Source organism: Amia ocellicauda, chromosome 5 (genome assembly GCF_036373705.1).
Source record: "Amia ocellicauda isolate fAmiCal2 chromosome 5, fAmiCal2.hap1, whole genome shotgun sequence".
Classification (NCBI taxonomy): domain Eukaryota; kingdom Metazoa; phylum Chordata; class Actinopteri; order Amiiformes; family Amiidae; genus Amia; species Amia ocellicauda.
Genome location: NC_089854.1, coordinates 39,840,655 through 39,858,950, shown reverse-complemented (window position 1 = coordinate 39,858,950; position 18,296 = coordinate 39,840,655). Strand labels below are relative to the sequence as shown.

The window sequence follows — 18,296 nt, the reverse complement described above, 5'->3', positions numbered from 1 at the left end:
AAATGGAATACAGACTGTTTATTGAGAAGCTTCTCAGCATAATAACGTAGCCCTGTCTATATGTGGTGGATGTAGTATACAGGTGGATACCTCATTATAAAGATTTGCAAAATACAAGAGAATGCTTTGAGGATTATGTTCCCCTTAAAAGTAATAATTTTTAAGAATGCATCTTTGCTGACTCATATATATATATATATATATATATATATATATTGTTACATTAATACAGATTCTAATATATTGTAGCATTTTTAGTTTTTTATTTTCTTGGGGGGGGGCATTCTAAGCAGTTGAACTAATTTTTACAGGTAGAACAACAGTCTGTTTTATTTATTAATCACAGCTAGCCCAATAATATGTTAATAAAGACTATAATACTTTGATACAGGGGCGCAACTGGGGGGTTTCAAGAGGTGCAGTGAACCTGGACCTAGACCACAAGTGGGCCCAAAAAACACATAAATCATAGTTTTTTTTCTGTAGTGTTTCTATTAAACCCATATATACCGTGTGATCTCTTGTGTATCACTTTAATTAAAATGGGATTGCTTAGTTTGTGCCATCCCTGCATGGGTTAACAATATTAATTTTCATCTATGCCACTGAGTGTCGTACAAAGTGCACAGCGTTGTGGTTTCATAATACAAACTGTAAGCTTGGTGTCTCATGGACCCACAGTTACTTCTTGAACCCCCTTTTGATAAAAACATCATTGCAGCACTTTGAAGGTGGATGCTAAAGTTAGTGTTCTAACCTTACCATTAAAACAATATGGTAATAATACTAATTAATAGGACAATTAATTAATCTCTAGAGCAGGGGTCCTGAATCCTGTGTCTGAAGGGTCAGCAGGTATTCCAGCTCTCTTTAAATCTCTAACAGTGTCAAAACTAGGAATAAAGGTTACAATTGTATCTGTTTAACTGGTAATTGGTTGAATTGGGTAGTTACATGTCCAGTGTCTCTAAATCAGGGTATTTTGGTTTTAACTTAAGTCGTAATTTGGAAAATAAGTCCAATCACCTATGGTTTACAGGTCTTTATCAGTTGCTAATTGAAAGGTAGTTTAAGAAACCTGCAGGAGCCCAATGCTCAAGAGATGGGATTCCCTGATCATCAGTCATTGAATACATTAAATGCTTGGTAATTTGGGCTAATTAAGACCAATATTGGGATCAGTTAAGTAGTTAACAGTGGGGATGTAAGAAAACCAGAAGACATGGCTCTCTGGGATAAAGCCTAGACAGCCCTGACAGTTGTGCAGCTCACTGTATGCCGGTCTCTCGCTCTCTCGCTCTCTCATCTTCTCTTTCCAATCCCGAATGGGTCAGAAACACTGCTACCTGCAGTTTGGTCTCCCTGCTGCAGTTTTTCACCAAGGATATTCAAGGCACAGGTTGAAAGTATGCAGGTACGTTGGCTACTTATTTATTTGAAAAAAAAAGAAATGCGATATTTTAATTCATTCAAATGAATTGCCACAAACATTGTAAATAATGATCTGTATTTTGTTGATTTATGTTAGCATTTCATGAAAGAATAACATTTGGACTGGTCTATTTAAATTGGAGATGCTGACCATACCACATATTCATACTTTTGAGTGAACACCTGCACTCTATAGTATATCAATTTGTTGAAGTGGCTGATTTGACTCATTTTAGTAGGTATGAAAACAGAACATTGAATTAGTTAATTAAGTAACAAGGTTTGGTAAAATCTGTGTTTTTAGTGGATCATATGTTTTTTCTGTTGTTAGAATCAATACAAATTAATATGTTCTCTTAATATGATGAACGAAGGACACCATTACATTGTAGATTGTACACTCATGGCATTATATCATTAGGAAAAATAATACCATAACAATAAAAGGAAATGTCCTGATGATCTCTACCAATTGTAGATGTCCTATTTTATTCTGTTTCCTGACACACTACACCTTTTGGGCAGTTTCCTGAAGCAAACATGGATACAGTGTAATGATATGGAAACAATTGTATATGTGATTCCGCTAAGACAGTATTCGTAACAGTAGTTGAACTTGAACAGAAAAAAACTTTTTGGAAAAAATATATGTGAATTGAAATTCTAAAATTGTAATTTGTATTCATAATACTGCTGCACTTTTGTAATGTTTACATTTAATTTTGTAATTTTATATATACTCACACGCTGGCTAGTAGTTGAGGCAATAGTCTGTTTTCATTTCCATGTTGGGTTTCATTCCATTGTTCGAAAGTACCGTGTCTGTAAGAATGAAGACTGTAAGTAAAGTGCAGTTGTTTTTACAGAATAAGGGCCAGATTAAATCAAAACACTCACCTTCCCGCTAATAGCAATATACAAACATGTGTATTTACGAGTAGAAGAAATAAGGCAATGGGTACAGTTTTGTAGTTTTCTATTAGCAAGTGGGTCAAAGTTTTGACTTAATCCAAGCCCAAGTCTGGCACCCACCACAGCATTGTTTTAACGGACTTATAGTCTTCTCTGCTTAAATTGAATAGTGGTCTATATCTGTGAAATTACCAAATAATTATCAGAAATCCTTCTGTTTTGAGTATAATTATGCATCACAGTGAAAACTGGAAACTGAAAAATTACCTCCTAACAAACCATTAAGCAAAATTATATAGATTTAACACCTTGTTTTACTCTATAGCAAGGGGGGGCACCCCTATTCCTTGAGATTAATTCAAACAAAAACAATGTGATATTGTGTTGTTTTTTCATTTCACATTCAACAAAAATCCCCTGAAGTGAAATAACATTGTCTGATAGCAGTACATTTGACATACACTTGAAATGATTTCATACTATTTTGAAGAGGAGGAATACTATTTGCTGGATAGGATTATGAAAGCTGTGAAAAGAAAAATATTAAGTTAAGTAAATTGGGTTATCAGTAAATAGTAAAGTTATTAGTAAAGTCCAAATACCTACCCAGTTGCCATTCCCGTGTCATTCCTACTGAAACAAAATAATATTAATAATATGTTGATTGTAGTTTAGAAAAGCAAATATGTATTAAAATACCAAAATACCTTTTAATTGTAGTTTTAATTTTACTGAAATAAAACATATTTAATATCCCAATTATTATTTATGTGCAATGGTGTTAAGTTTTAAGAAGCTGGGCATGTTTTAAGAAAATGGAAAGACAGAAAAATATATGTACTCACGCGTTGGTGTGGTTTGATTGGTTTGGTGGTACAGTTTCATTTCCATATTGGGTTTCATTCAATTCTCTAAACTTGTGATTAACAAATCTGTAAGAATGAAGAGTTCAATTCAAATGTACTTGTTTTTCAGATTTAATCTTGCTTTCACCACAGCATAATGGTATAGAAATAATATTCTCTTTTGAAAAGATTGATCTGCATCTGTGAATTGTTTGATGAATAGTTTTACAATCTCAATAGGGACAAGGGATCCCTCTTTTAATCATTAGCAAGCCTGCTGTAGCATTTGTACTGTTACTCTTCCATATAACCTTTTAATAATATATTGAATAATTTGGAAATATATTGCTCGCTTATATCATCTACTAGTTTTATACTACTTCAGTAATTAATTAATTAATTAATTGATTGATTGATAGGTGCTGAAACCTTTTTTCATTGTACTTTCTAATCATATATTTAAATCATCATTATAGATTAATTTTATATTACCTATACATTTTTAAAATAATTAAAACGCTCTGATGTAGGAAATCATTAGTTAAATTATGGGTGCAATGAAGTCATTGAGAGCCCAGTTAGAACAAAAACCAGCAGGGTTGAGAACCTAAGGTATTGATTGGTACACCGCTAAGATGGTGAACATAGTATACCCGGCCCACAAGGGAAGGTAACACAGGTGCAAGTGTGTGATTTGGGACACAGCCATGATAATCACAGGGAGAAAGCAAGATTCGCTTATTTCATTTTATGACAACAAAATCTAACTTAAGGACATTTTGATTGTTGTTATTTAAATATTTATACTTACAATGTACAAAAAATCATGACATACTTTAATAACTGATTTGCACTTGGTTGAAATAGAAAACAGAAACACATCTGTGCTAGATAAATGTCAATGGTTTTGTAACAGAGGTTTTATTTAAAAAAAAAAAGTCTTTTGAGGGGAACTTTTTCCGTCAAGTTTCTGGAAAATTGATTTTAATAACAAAGTTTAAGTTTTTTTAACTTAAAAAAAAATGGTTGTAACACATGAGCTGATTAGGCAGCCAATATATTTTTTTATATAAGATCTCTAATATTAGGTACAGGGATAATTTGTTATCCACATTGCCCCTATACTTAAGTGAACATAGGTAACCTACCTTGCACTGTCCTTCTTGGGGTCATTAAATGGCAAAGTACAAACTAATGCACAACCGAGCAAGAAGAACCCCAAAGACAGAACTGCTTTCATCCTGGAGATCACAGGTGCAGACAGAAATGGAAGAGCTTTCGTTGAATAAAGTCCAAACCTGCTGTTGCTGACAGTCTGCCTAGTGTTGTCTTTATAGATTTGCAATCTTTGTTTAAATAGGTGACGTAAGTGCATACTATATGTGGTCAGGAAAACAGGATTTAACCTCGATTAACTAAAGCAGTTCTATATCTGACACAGGAGACCAGGTTAAGAGTAATTAAGAGACTCATTTAACATTTGGTTGTCAGAATAATTAATCAATTCCAGTATTAACTGTGTTCACAAACTCTTGAAACATATTCTGATTTCCGGAGGTGGTCTGTTTAACTAGAATGGACTTTAACCAAGGCCAGGTCTCTAACTCTAACATAAACTTTGGTATGATGTGAACCTGCCTAAAATCAGTATAAGCTTCTTCATGCCAAATCTTTGGCAAAAATAATAATACTCCTGTTGTTCTACTAAAGGTAGGTCTCCAATACCAAATTCACTAGATCTGTAAAGCACTGTAGTAAAGTTTTGGCTAAATATATATCCTATTTCTTTCTTTAATCTCGTACTAAGCATAGTCTTATGTTAATTTGAAATAATGCAGAGTAATGCAGGAGGCAATGGCAATTAGAATGGTGCATGCTTCAAAAAATGCAGTAGTGCATCCTCTGTGAAGATGTCATACTATGTACATGTTAATTCAAAGTAAATGAAACACAACCTAAAACAGCCTCAGACAATATTCCAATTACATATTTCAAAAAGCAGTAGTTCTAAAGTTTAGTCTGTAAGCATTCATCTCTTCATAGAGCTACTTGTAACATCCACAAAGGACTGAGCGAATAATCGTAGTAAATAAGGAATGCCAATTTCAGTAGCTCAACAGTGATTTGCTACCACCTAGAGGAACTTTGAAGGGATTTTCTTTATCAAGGATAAAGGACGATGTTCACATGAAATTAGCCTGGGTGGGATTATTAATTTAAATATTGGCATAATTTTGTAAATGTCCACACTAACCTTTCTTAGTATTAAGAAAACAATGTTTTGGCAAATATGCAACAGATAATGTAATGTCAAATGTATTTCAATTGTGTAGCCTTTAAAATCCATAGAAAATCATTGGAGACAACAAGCTTTCTTTAGATTTTTATAGAGATTCCATAGATGGTGACAATACACTCACACACGGCATATTAAACGAACATCAATATATTCTCAACATCAGTCTCATTTTGAACGAATAAGTTAATATATTTACCATTTATTCTACAACATCTAAGGCAGGCAGCCCTTACCAATGGACGCAGCTTCGGCAATGTAGTTTTTAAGATGTTTTTTTCAAAAGCCTCCAGTATAAAATAATAGATTAAATCCCCTTTTCACTCTTTAACTTCTCAGTCAGAGACCACCTTTTCCATCACATTGCATTGGGTGTGGTACATTTGTGCCTCCTATGGTTTATTAAACCATTTATATTTTAACTACAAATTTCCATTTCAGTACTAACTCCTTCCCTACCATTGCTTACGTACATTTTAAAAATATCATCCTACATATATATCTGGTCCTGTGATTGAAATAAAATTAATCATGATGGCGTACATTTTATTTTTCCATTTTGATTTAATTTAGGCCACAGAAACCCCCCTCATGACACTTTTAAAACAGTGACTCATGGTGGTGTGGTAGCCTAGAATGAATTAAAATCTAAGTTTTTATTTGGTCTAGCCCTAGAAATCTTAAATGACATTGGGCGAGTGCTGCCTGTCTTTCCAAGGAGAGGGAGGAGCTAAAAGACATCTAGTTTAAATCTAATTCAAAAGCTAACAAATCTGTCATTTGACGTATCACTAAGGTCTAAAGATGCAGCTCTTTTTATTACTGGTTGTCAATCATAACATCGTCATCTGTCAAAAACTAAAAACAGAAAATAGTAGGAAAAACACTTGGAGTTATTATTCATTTTCAACTGTGATGTCAAATGGAAGTAAAAAAACTAAAAAACAAACAAACAAAAAAAAACACAGCACCAAAGTAATTAAGTTTTAAAACAGTCAAATCATTTATCATTTGAAGATAAAGGGTTTTCTGCCATGGAATGCAGTTTTGAAAATAACGTAACAGTGACTGAGGGATAACTTTCTATGCTCTTAGCAGCAACCAGATCACAATAGCTGCCCTGCCTGCCATCTTCCTTTGGCGTTTAGCGGAAGTCTTCAGCGCTGAACATGCCTTTGGCCCTTCGCAAAATGGAGTCCTTAGAGGCATCGTAGGGATGCTCCTTAGATGGGATCTCAAGCACAGCAGGTATGGACTGCAAGTGGGCATCTATAGCATGGCGGATCATTTCCGCGATGAACTGGTTAATCAGGATGATCCCAATGTCATCACGAGCCAAGAAACTCCTGAGGAAAACAGAGCAGGGATTAATAAGAGATGTTTATGGTACTTTCAAATGATAAACAAGGGCACAGTACTGTTTACATTTACACCCTCAAAACAATATAATCCTTTAACAAAACTACATTGCATTCAAAAAGCATTACATGGACGAATTGTGTAGGATTGTCTGTATTTTCTACATTTTACACTAAACCAGTGGTTCCCAATCCTGGTCCTGGGGAGCCAATTTCCTGCTGTTTTTTGTTAAACTAATATAATTAGCCAAATCAGAACATAATGATTTTAAAGCATTGGAGACATCAGGTTGACTATAAAAGATTAGTACGTACCCAAATTCACCAACTTTTAAAAGTCAAATAAAGGAATTTACTCGTTCAAATAAGGCTTTAGTTAATTGAGGGTGGATGAGAAACCAGCAGGACACTGGGTCCCCAGGAGCAGGACTGGGGGGCCACTGCTCTGACAGTGTAACGCATGACGCTTTGCAATGCGGGATGGCAAAAATAGCAAGGAGGGAAGACAACAGGGAAATGATGACATTTTACTATAAATACAACGTGTTCATTAGTTTTAAAACGACATTGTAAATTGGATTCATCTGCACTATTACATCATAAACTCTAAAATATATGCTTAGACAAAACTAACAATTAAATAAACATTTTGAAGTGCAGTTATTTATTAGTACCTCACACTGGTTTGTTTCACATCCTCAAACCACCATTATTTACAATATCTCCTTATTGAGACGATATTCACTTAATCTTTAAGTGTTTGAATTCAAATATACAAGAACACGACCAATGTGAATGTGTACTGTCATTTTACCCTGTTTATGCGCTCTTTCTTGCAAGGTTACTTACTTGAAGGTCTCCTCTATCTCGGTAATGCTGGTGTCCTTTTCAACCACCAGAAAATTGGGTTTGCGGTTCTTATTGAGCTCCCCGATCCCGCCGAGCAGGAACCCCGTGCAGGTGTCCTCGTCTCCGATCACCGCGATCAGCTTCCCTCGGCCTGCCATTGTGGACGGAGACGATCCTCTCTCAAGTGCTGCTCTATCTAGTGTTTTAAACTATTTCTGTTTCGGGTTAGCAGACTACTTGCAGAAAATTGAACTCACTTGATCAGCTGACAAACAGCACTGCTTCCGTATCCGGACAAGTCACGGGACGATGACGTAGCCGCTCGACGACCTGCGCAGACGCACTGCAGCAGCGCACATTTCCGCGGATCTGCGCCTTTCTGCGCGGCTCCACCAATGGGGTGGCTGGGTTTGTGCAGATCTGTGCAGAACGTCGGAAATCTGCGCTGCCTCACGTCTGTGCAACTTCACATATACGATCTGCACACGTGTATCTGGTGATTTTGTAGCAATTCTGTATTCTACTCAAATTGGAGCACACTTTAATTAATTAGGTACATATAACGTTTTTTTTTGGGGGGGGGAGGGTTGTTTTTTGGTTTTAATTCACATATTTATGTTAGGCTACCACTTTTTATCATCTGTTGCAGCGGTTGCTACGGATAGGGTATTTATGCAATAATAATGAAAAATGCAGCAAAAAGTTTTAGATCCGAATTTAAAAGTAAAAATCCAATTTCTAACCATTTTAAATAAAACAGCTGTAATTTGGCAGACGAAGCGAGATTTGGCAATAGGCTAACATTCCCCAAAACCACTGGATTTTGAGGAATGAACATCCATCGACTAGAGGATCATTTCGTCATTGAAAATCATGTGAAGTGAGGGAATATAGACCTTTTTTTGGCTGTCATTCGTGATCTCAATCATCACGCACGCATAGATAACATACACCTCTGACTCCCCAAACTGCTTTATGAATAGTCCGGCTCCTCCCCATAAACCCAAAACAGATTTTTGTTTGTGCTCCGTCAACCATACTTGCACACAGAAGCACCATGCTTACTCGCTTACTGCGCTCCTATTGGGCGAGGTGAGAATTGTCGCTACATGATTGGTTGTTACTACCACTCGTCAGACAGTCATCGGTTACCCCGCCCCCTACGCGACGTGCCATGCCAGGCCAGTTGGTCAGTAGGAAGAAGTGAATGAGAGGAAAGTTGTGGACTAGAAAGCAAATTAGTCTCGTATACATCGCAGTTTTGTTGTTTTATTATGACGTTTACGATTATCTACAAGTCAGCACTTTAAAACACAAAGGATCGGACACTGTTGCGGCAAGGTATTACATCTAATGACAGACCAGATTTATTTGTAAATAGATCTAATTTGACCAGCAAATAATACACGCTCATTGGGGAATGCAATGTTTTGTATATTTGCAGTATTGCAATGGTATAGCTTAACCGAATAATATGTGTAAGTGGCAGCCTGGCTTTTTGATGTAGTTTTGGACAGTTTAACTTCTGCACGACATTTCACGCAAAATACTAAAATGAGTCGGCGATCTTCATCTGCATATACAATGCTTGCCTGTCTAGGTACTACACAAAGTGCAGTTGGGGGTTGTGTTTGCATTTGCATTTACTTTATTCTGCCTGCAAAGGATTCATGTTTACCTTAGCTGCTACCTGTCTAACTGACATTTAAATTTCGCGGCTGTGGCTGACGAGGATACATTATTTAAAGCACCTTCCAAGCCGGGTAGACCGTTCGATTGAGACGCCAAAAATCCGGTCTGATACAAATAATAATATCCCCGATCGTTATTGTGTAAGCTTGACAGATGAAAAAACAAACTTAAAAGACAGAGAAAACCAGGAAACGCGTTTGATGTGTTTGAATAGAAAGGCATCCTGTTCAGTTGACAGATCCGGGGCTGGTTGCCTCGGTTACAGTCGTGTAAATTGAGCTCCAGCTCTTGCAGCTCCTGCTCATTGCCGACGAGCCTTTCACATATAATACCGTGTGATAATGCAAACTATTCATAGTGACCAAACACCACTTGGGTGTCTTTTAATAATCCACAGTATTCTCGCTGAAACTGCGCTGATGGAAGGTAACGGGACACATTCTATACATTGCAATCGTATGTATTCCCACCCCAAAACACGTTTTGGATGCATATGTACTATAAAGCAGTGGACGATAATCAGCTTCCTATTAGGTGGGGTCTGTTATTAAACGACAAACAATCCGATATTCATTAATCATTGTGTTATTTCTCCCCCCTGTGCCAGGCTCACGACTTTGACATCATTGTAAGTCTTATCCGATTTGCTCGTTTATTTTTGGCTTGAGACCGAGAGACGGCTGAGGTGAGCCTCCGTTTCCACCTGGGTAGCTGGACGGCTCAGGGCGATGAGGTTGTGCGGCCACAATTGTCGGACTCCTAGTAGTTGACAATGAAGAAGATCTTCAGTTTTACGAAGAAGAGGAAGAAGGGATTTTCTCCCAATTCTTCGGACACGGGGAGTGTGTTGTCTGTTGGATATGACCTTAAGGAGAAAGATCTGGGGAAGCTGCATAAAGCTGCCTCTACGGGAGACTTATCGAAGCTAAAACAGCTTGTGAAGAAACATGATTTCAATCAGCTGGACAAAGAAAACAGGTAAGACATTTTTATGATGATGATGATGATGATTACTTAAAATTATTGTTTTATAGAGGAAGCTTCTGTCTTTTTAACATATGTAGAAAACATTGAGTAATTGATCAGCCTTTGCCAGATATTCCTGGGGCACTTTTTTGCTGAAGACAGTCTGATTTTTTTAGAGACCAGATGATGTAGGTTGATCTGCAGAAGATCACAATCCATATGATGTACACAGTGTATAGACTCTTGCTAATGCGATCATTTATTTTCTGTGATTTCCGTGGAGTTAACCATTTCAGTAATGAGCATTTTCATTTACCACTTATTCATTTACAACTTTTTTAACAATCAGAATTGTGCCTGGGAATAATTAGGCTTAAATAATAAATAAACCAACTGGCAATTTCTTGATATACCTTTAAACTATTATCATTTGGCAAGGTATAATTATAAGGTGTCAGGAGTTTATTATTATTATCATCATCATCATCATCATTATTATGAAATGGGTGCCAGAGGATATGCATGGGTTTTGCTATAGCAACACGGCTACCACAAATAATTCTAAATGCTGATTGTCAGGTAAAACCTTAAAGAGGGTTCATATCAGATGTCACCCTAGTATTTTTTTGTAGTCTGAATTGATATTACAATCCAGTAATTAGCATATATAATCTTGGTAATGGACTAGCATTATTCAGAACCAGATAGGCCTATGTGATGGGAAGCCTGCAACTAGCAGTGGAGATTATAGTGAGTGTACAAGCCAAAGGGAGATCCTATTTTTTCTTTCTGTGTGAGATTTAAATGCTGTCTTGTGGGAATTGAATATTGGTCTAATCAGCCAAAATACATTAAACTTATCATGCCATCTTCTCAAGATATTGAAAGCATTCACAGAATTGACTGAGGTGTTTGATGTCAATCAGATACATGGAATGTATTTCATAGATGTATGTTTCCAGGTTAGCCTCTATGTCTTAAGCTATTATTTTACATATCCTTTCAAATAATTGACTATTCATCATTTTTCAAGGCTTTCTTAAAGATCAACAATGTAGCATTTAGTTCTGTACAGTACAGTACATTGGCCTTGATGTGCATTTTAATTCCTTTAGAAAGGCATTGTGGGTCATTTAAAAATGCACCAAGACAACCCAAACACATGACCATGTCGGATTTTATGGAAACTAATATTGTATGTTTTTATGAGTAGTTCCCCTGACAGATTGCCATATGTTAGGGCTTGAGATATGGATTTGGTATAGTTGTGTTGGAAGCTACACGGTCAGTTGTAGTTGTAGTCCTGATTCTTTATTTGAGTGCTCTTGTATTTTCTGATTAACAGTATTTCACAGCATTTTTCATCATTTATAATATTAATAACAAAGGCAATTACAATTACATTATTTCCACCCTGTTTTGTACTACTGTAAAGTCTGTGAAAGAGACAGCAGGTTAGTGGGTTTTAGAGTAAAATCTAATGCTCAGTAAAAACAGTTATAAAGACTGGCTTTTATGGTGGATCACTCATAATCATGTGCTTGCGACAGTCATTTCAGATTTTTTTTCTGGCTGAGGAGAAGGTGATTTTAAAGTTATCCAGATGCAAATGTATGTTAGTAAACCGATTTAACCAAGCAACGTCCAACAAATGAAAACCAGTACTACCTCCCTAACTGAGGTTTATTGCAAACCTGGAATTATGGTCCTGTACAGTTTCTGATCCAGTACAACAGCAAAAAATAGAAAATGTCCCTATCTGCAGTAATGATCTCAGCTGAGCTTTTGTAATTGATGTATCTTTTGTCGACAGAACACCCCTGCATCTTGCCTGTGCCTTTGGACATGCAGATATTGTTACCTTCCTGGCAGAAAAGAATGCAAAGTTAAACCTCTGTGATAACCAAAACAGATCCCCGCTTATGAAGGTAAGACCACCCTAGATTCCTCCTTCAGAATCTCAGTGGGCCTGTGTCTCATGTATGGAGTATTGTAATCCTACTTTTGTTTAATTGGAATGTTTCCCAAGGTTTATTTTTAATTTTATTCTAACAGAAAGATCAAACCATTTAATAAGTTATTGCAGCCGCCTACGTCCTTTGACCTTTCCCTTTATGGAAACCTATGTATGCTATTGGGAAATATGAATGCCATTCATAATGAGACCCACTGATGCTGTTCCTCAACTCCACAACATTTTTACTGAAACTATGGCTAAAATGCAAATGACGTTAACACTGATAGGCACCCCCAGCTTGATTCTAATCCACATCTTCATCTGTGGGCACAAGGAAAACAAAACACTGATCTACTGACATCTAGTAGAAGACATTTAACACTTTTGGGGGCTTTGTTTTGGCAGGCGGTGCAGTGTCAGCATGAGCGCTGTGTGGTGTCCCTCCTGGAACACAAAGCTGACCCAAACCTCGTGGACATCAATGGAAATACTGCTCTCCATCTCACTGCCCTCATTCCTTCCATTTCTCTGGCTGTCCAGCTACTGGAGCATGAGGCCAGCATTAATGCTACAAATAAGGTATGGGTATGGCTTTATCATAACTTTTTGGGTTGTATACCTTATTACATAAAGTAAACTTCAAATTAATATATAGTTAAAAAAAAGGTTTATGCATAAATAAAGTAATTATAATGGGAAGTTAAATTATGCAATTTGAAGATTTATGTTCTCCTCACTTTCAGGAAGGCTGTACTCCCCTGATTCTGGCTGTTACAGAAAACCACCTTGATATGGTATCATTTCTCCTGAAAGAAGGGGCAGACATAGATGCAAGTGACACATCAACAAGGTGGGCCCTATTTTATGTTTCTCTTGAAAACAAAATAACAAACCTAGAAAAACAAAAGCATCTGTGTGAGGAACAGGTGGGTAGAGTGTTTTCTCTGTTGCTTAATTAAATGAATACAATGGAGGCCTGGACCAAATAGGGACTTTGCCCTACCCGCAAAACCCAAATTACAAACGTGTACCTTATCACAGTTCAATGTATTGTCAGCGGCCACATTTTCCTGTTTATAAATAAATACAGGCTTGTACCTTGCGGTTCCTGGGTAGGCCAAAGCTTTGATGTGGCAGAGGCTGTAGACTTGGAAAGAACTCTGCCTTTTTTTAAAGCTTTAATGTTTTCAGCATCTGCGAATAAGATTTCAGATTTTGTACAGAAAGAATGGTATTTCCATAATACATTTTCGAGTTGAAAATGTTTCTGTAACAAGATGATTTTGGTTTTCATAGGACACCTCTGATGATTGCTGCCAGCAATGGACACATCTCTATGATCCGATTACTGTTAAGGTACGATGCAGATGTGTCAATAAAGGATGACAAAGGATGGACTGCTGATGACCACGCAGTAATGAATGGACACCATGCGTATGTATTCTGGAAATAAACACTTATCCAGTTGATTTTTATTATTTAAAAATAAAGTATCTTTTTAAGAAAGTCAGTCACCTTTTATTTTGCTTTTCAGTTGCTCACATCTAATTATAGAACGCGGGACCAAGAGCAGACCCCCGCAGTCTCCTTCACACAGCAAGGGAAAGGGGGCGGGGCTACTCAGCAGCCCTATCACCCCAGATGCTGGATTGACAGTGGGGGGGCCTGCTGTTGACAGAGAAGGTGGGTTGTGTGAAGTGTGCTTTGGGAAATCTCATATTTTTATTTCCCTGGCATACTGGTCACCCCAGGCATGTTTGGGTAAAAAAGTATCATGTTTGGTATTTTTTCTTGTTAATCTACATTTACAAAAACAACAAAAAGCATTAAATGTCTTCCCTTGATCATTTTCTCCATGTTGTTTATGCTCACATTGAAAGTTATGACTGTGAAGTGATCAGTCGATGACTCATTTAGTTCCACAGAGACATTTCATTCACATTGTTTTTCTAGGTATCATGACCTTCCTCGATTCAAGGCCATGTTGTTCTTAATTATGTTCCTACTATGGATCATTTCCTTTTCTTTTTGGACTTGAAATTCCCAAATGTCACGGGCAGAGAGCTTCATAAGCATGAATGATCTTGTCACAGTTTTGAAGTGGACAATCCTATTTCTGTCTGGTATGCCCATTTATTTATAGCATTCTACTGTGAACACCTTATACCTACTCAATATATGCATACATTGTAACAACTAAGACTAACCATTTGAACTTTTCTACTATTAGTTTTCCTAATTTTACCTCAGGTTTGACAAGGAGAATACAGTCAAACAGATATCTCAAAATGTGTAAGAGCTTGGCCACTTAGTTGCCATGAGCCTCTTTAAATTTGTCAATTATCTATTCTACCCTTTTACATAAATAATTTTTAGTGTATGTGTTTGGTATGATTACAGTTCATCTTAAAATCTCACAACTTTACCCAAGGGAGCTGTATTCAAGAACCCAGTTGTATTTGTAAAGTGTAAGAAGTTAAATATCATTGAATGTTTGAACAAATATGAATAACAAGATAATGCAGGAAGGTCTACAGCAGAACAAAAGACACCCCAAGAAACATAAGTGTAGCAAAAGAAGGGTTTAGGATTCGAATGTATGTGAAAGTTTATATTGAGGTTTAGGCTTGTATATGAAGATGCACAGCAATTCGATTTAAGAAGTGTCAGGTAATTAAATGGAGCTCTCCTTTGTGACTCTTCCATATTCATTTATTACATTAAACACTTAAAAAGGTAATTGATCTCTGAGATTTACAAGTGCCATAAATGATGACCTCATTTGAACCTGGTACCGTTTTCTTGTCCCTGATAAACTGAGGTCATCCCTCTGTTCATTTTTGTTCTGTTGTTTCCAAAAAATTCAGTTTTTTGATTCCATTGTTTCATCTGCCCTTCATGCCTTTCCTTCTGACTGGATCTAGAGCTGCAGCAGTCTCCGCAGCAGCTGTCAGGAGCAGGTAATGTAGGGAAAGGTATATATAGAAGGAGAAGGAAAAAAACATCACATTTCACATTGGCTTCCTTCATTTTAGGACCCGATGCTGTGGAGTAGAATTAGATGTTATTTGGTGCATTTAGCAAATTATTAGATGCCAGTCTGTCACATAGTGTTCATCTGCAGCTGAATGTACAGAATGTACCTTGCTCATAACTGCCATGTTAAATCTGTTTATTACCAGAGTAGTTTGTTAATAGAAGCGTTCAAAACATTTTCATTTTGTTTGTGACTCAATTATATATATATATATATATATATATGTGTATATATATTTTTTGTTTGCAGTTGAGGAAGATATTTCTGAAGCAGGGTGCCTAAGTAGGTAAGTAAACTTAATTTAAGAAATACTGGGTCGCACACAGTTGCTGTGAGCAGTTTTATGATTTTGCCTTCTGCGCTTCTCCAGAGCATCGAATAAAGATGGAGCTGAAGATTCCTGGCCTTCATCAGATGACGAGGAACTGGATTTTAGCCCAAAGGTATCAAGTCTTAAGAACAGCTGTGACTTTCTTATCAATGTCTTAGTGTAACTGTGCTTCCCTTGCGATAAAGTATTAGCCTTTTTAATAATGTTCATGTTTGAAGGGTTTCGGCCTGGCTTAATGTTTTGTTCAGTGGAGCAGCCAATGTCACATATTCTGTATACTGCTTTGCCTTTAGTGTAGATTAAGAGCATCAAACAACAAGAATAGGTTCAAGTACATTGTAGATAGACACAGATGCCTAAAAATGACAGGATTCTCTATAGTGCACAAGCATTTGAATTGAGTGTTTACTAAAGTATACAAGATTAGAAAATACTTACAATAGGACTAGTTTATATTGTCAGTCATCATGAAATGCCTTTGGGATATATAGCATTTATATGCATACAGCAATTATATGTATTTGTGTGACCATAAAAGAGTAAGGTCTGGTTACACAACTGTACATTTATTGCTACTGAATTTATTTTATACACTTTACTTCCAGAAGCCTCAAAAGATAAACCTGAGGGAACTGCTCAGTGTCTCCCAGAAGAGCTGGAAGAACGGTACTTTGTAAAGCTCCTTTATCTTCGCTGTATCTGTCTATTCATGCCTATTTTAATGTATTTTCCTGAGCCATTTATGTATTTATTCCTCAAGCCTATTGTTAAATTACATTCCAGTGAAACGCCTTAAGTACTGAATGACTTCAGTTTTTTGTCCTTAACCAGCATATTGTCTCTTAAGTTGCTAAGTGACACACAAACTCATGGATTTCCTAAAGAGAAACTAGTTGTTTTGTGTGACTGGTCAGTGTGATTTTCTAAAGGGAAGAAATGGGTTGTAAAATGGGTCACATATTAAAACATATTTCAAAAGGTTTATATAACATGTATCACTTTCCTGAACCTTCCCATATATACATGATGTAATTTTGATATGTCAATCAAACATGAACAATCACTCTGCCACCAGCTGCCCATCTTGCCCCTTTTGAGAATCATGCTATGTATTTCCATCACCATATGTAGGCTGCTTGACCATGCCTATAGTCCACAGCTTTGCTATTGTTCTTTGAAGCTGTAGATCAGCCTGGTAGTAACGCATGCACCTGCCCTGTAGTAAAAGCAGATCCCAGTAAATCGAGTGAAGGAGAGTCTGAGCCCGAGAGCGAGGATGGAGCCATGGATGGAGCCGTGTCTCCTCCCATGGCCTTACCCCTGACCTCCACTGCCCTTCACCCTGCCTCCCCTTCACCTGCCTCCTTTTCCACACTTCCTCTGATGACCTCCACCCCTCTCCAAGAATCCCAAAAGGTAATGTGTATGTGTGTGCCGATTTACCACTCTATCCACCTGCCCTAATGTCCATTCATTTTTTGTTTCTTTCTGTCAATGGCTTTCCTCTTGGGCTTTAAAGAAAAGGGTAAAGGGAGCATGCTTGACGGAAGTGGCGATTCGGACAGAGCCACTACTAGCAACCAAGGCAATGATCAGCAAGAAGGTAATGACAGTGAGGGCCCAGAGACCGAGGGTTCAGAGGAGGAGGATGAAGAACAAGAACAAGAAGATGATGAGGAGGAGGAGGAGGAGGAGGAAGAAGATGATGATGAAGAGGAGGATGAGGAGGATGAAGATGGAGATGAGGAGGATGAAGACGACGAGGAGGAGGAAGATGAAGGTGATGAAGAAAATGAAGAAGAACCTGAAAGTCCACAGGAGAGTAAGATCGGAAGAGATGAAGGATTACAGAAAGACAGTACTAGTCTGGGGGGCGCTTTTGCATATGCCGAACATGATGTTGGAATAGAGACGAATGTCATACAGCAGTCTATTGAAGTCAATGATTGTGCTAAAGAGGAAGCGGATGCAGGAGAAAAAGAGTTGGCCAGGCAGGACAAAACTCCGCAGCACAAACCAAAAGAACAACAGAGTAGCCAAGGGGGGAATTTATTGAGCGGTGATGGGGATGATTCCTGGCTCTCTGAGGATGGGGATGGTCAAGATGAACATAAAGACGATGTAAATGCACTTCAGGATGAAGTTAATGATGTTCCAGTGTCATTAATAGTAGGTCACTATGAAGGTGAATGTACTCTCAGCAAGGATTCTGAAAATGAGCCCAAGGCAATGCATGACCATTCAGAAAGCATCAATAATGAAATACCATATGAAATAGATGTGAGGGAGGAGGAACAAGACGCTGGCAGAAATTTAGATTTTGAAACCCAAGATGCTCAACCTAGAATTCCCAGTAGATCTGCTGATGTTCCAAAAGCTCAAGAGAATATAAATGAAGAAGATTCTGCGGGTAGTATAGAGGATGATAAAGAGAAAGTCGACTCTCATCCTCAACTACGAATGGGTGTTAACAATAGTGAAAAGGCAATGCCTGGGAAAACACTTGATATCTCTGAAAATGAAGCAGGATCCTGGGGGTCCAACCCAGATGTTGAAATAGGCAATGAAAATGCAAAGAGTGAGAAAGACAACTCTGAAAATGCAAATGATGGTGATGAGCCA

General features: G+C 37.4%; 2 protein-coding genes across 4 annotated transcripts in view; one reads left to right on the top strand and one right to left on the bottom strand.

The window, feature by feature from the left end:
* Positions 1–5,557: 5,557 nt before the first annotated feature.
* On the bottom strand, positions 5,558–7,984 carry atp6v1f (ATPase H+ transporting V1 subunit F). The gene is made up of 2 exons (XM_066705172.1): positions 7,692–7,984; positions 5,558–6,830 (listed from the first exon to the last, which is right to left on the bottom strand). Exons 1-2 carry the CDS (start codon positions 7,847–7,849, stop codon positions 6,629–6,631), a joined length of 360 nt encoding a protein of 119 aa, XP_066561269.1. The 5' UTR covers positions 7,850–7,984; the 3' UTR covers positions 5,558–6,628.
* An 889-nt stretch (positions 7,985–8,873) lies between these two features.
* The window catches only part of ankrd26 (ankyrin repeat domain containing 26), a 36,140-nt gene continuing 26,717 nt past the window's right edge, over positions 8,874–18,296 (top strand). For 2 of the 3 annotated variants that reach the window (XM_066705138.1, XM_066705139.1), the window contains exons 1-12: positions 8,874–9,032; positions 9,991–10,361; positions 12,163–12,277; positions 12,712–12,885; positions 13,050–13,156; positions 13,603–13,740; positions 13,841–13,989; positions 15,231–15,266; positions 15,593–15,629; positions 15,714–15,786; positions 16,280–16,340; positions 16,897–17,090. In XM_066705138.1, coding sequence (XP_066561235.1) covers positions 10,156–10,361; positions 12,163–12,277; positions 12,712–12,885; positions 13,050–13,156; positions 13,603–13,740; positions 13,841–13,989; positions 15,231–15,266; positions 15,593–15,629; positions 15,714–15,786; positions 16,280–16,340; positions 16,897–17,090 — 1,290 coding nt within the window. In that variant the 5' untranslated portion in view covers positions 8,874–9,032; positions 9,991–10,155. The remainder of the gene's footprint in view (positions 9,033–9,990; positions 10,362–12,162; positions 12,278–12,711; positions 12,886–13,049; positions 13,157–13,602; positions 13,741–13,840; positions 13,990–15,230; positions 15,267–15,592; positions 15,630–15,713; positions 15,787–16,279; positions 16,341–16,896; positions 17,091–18,296) is intronic. The other variant, XM_066705140.1, reaches the window with a different exon arrangement.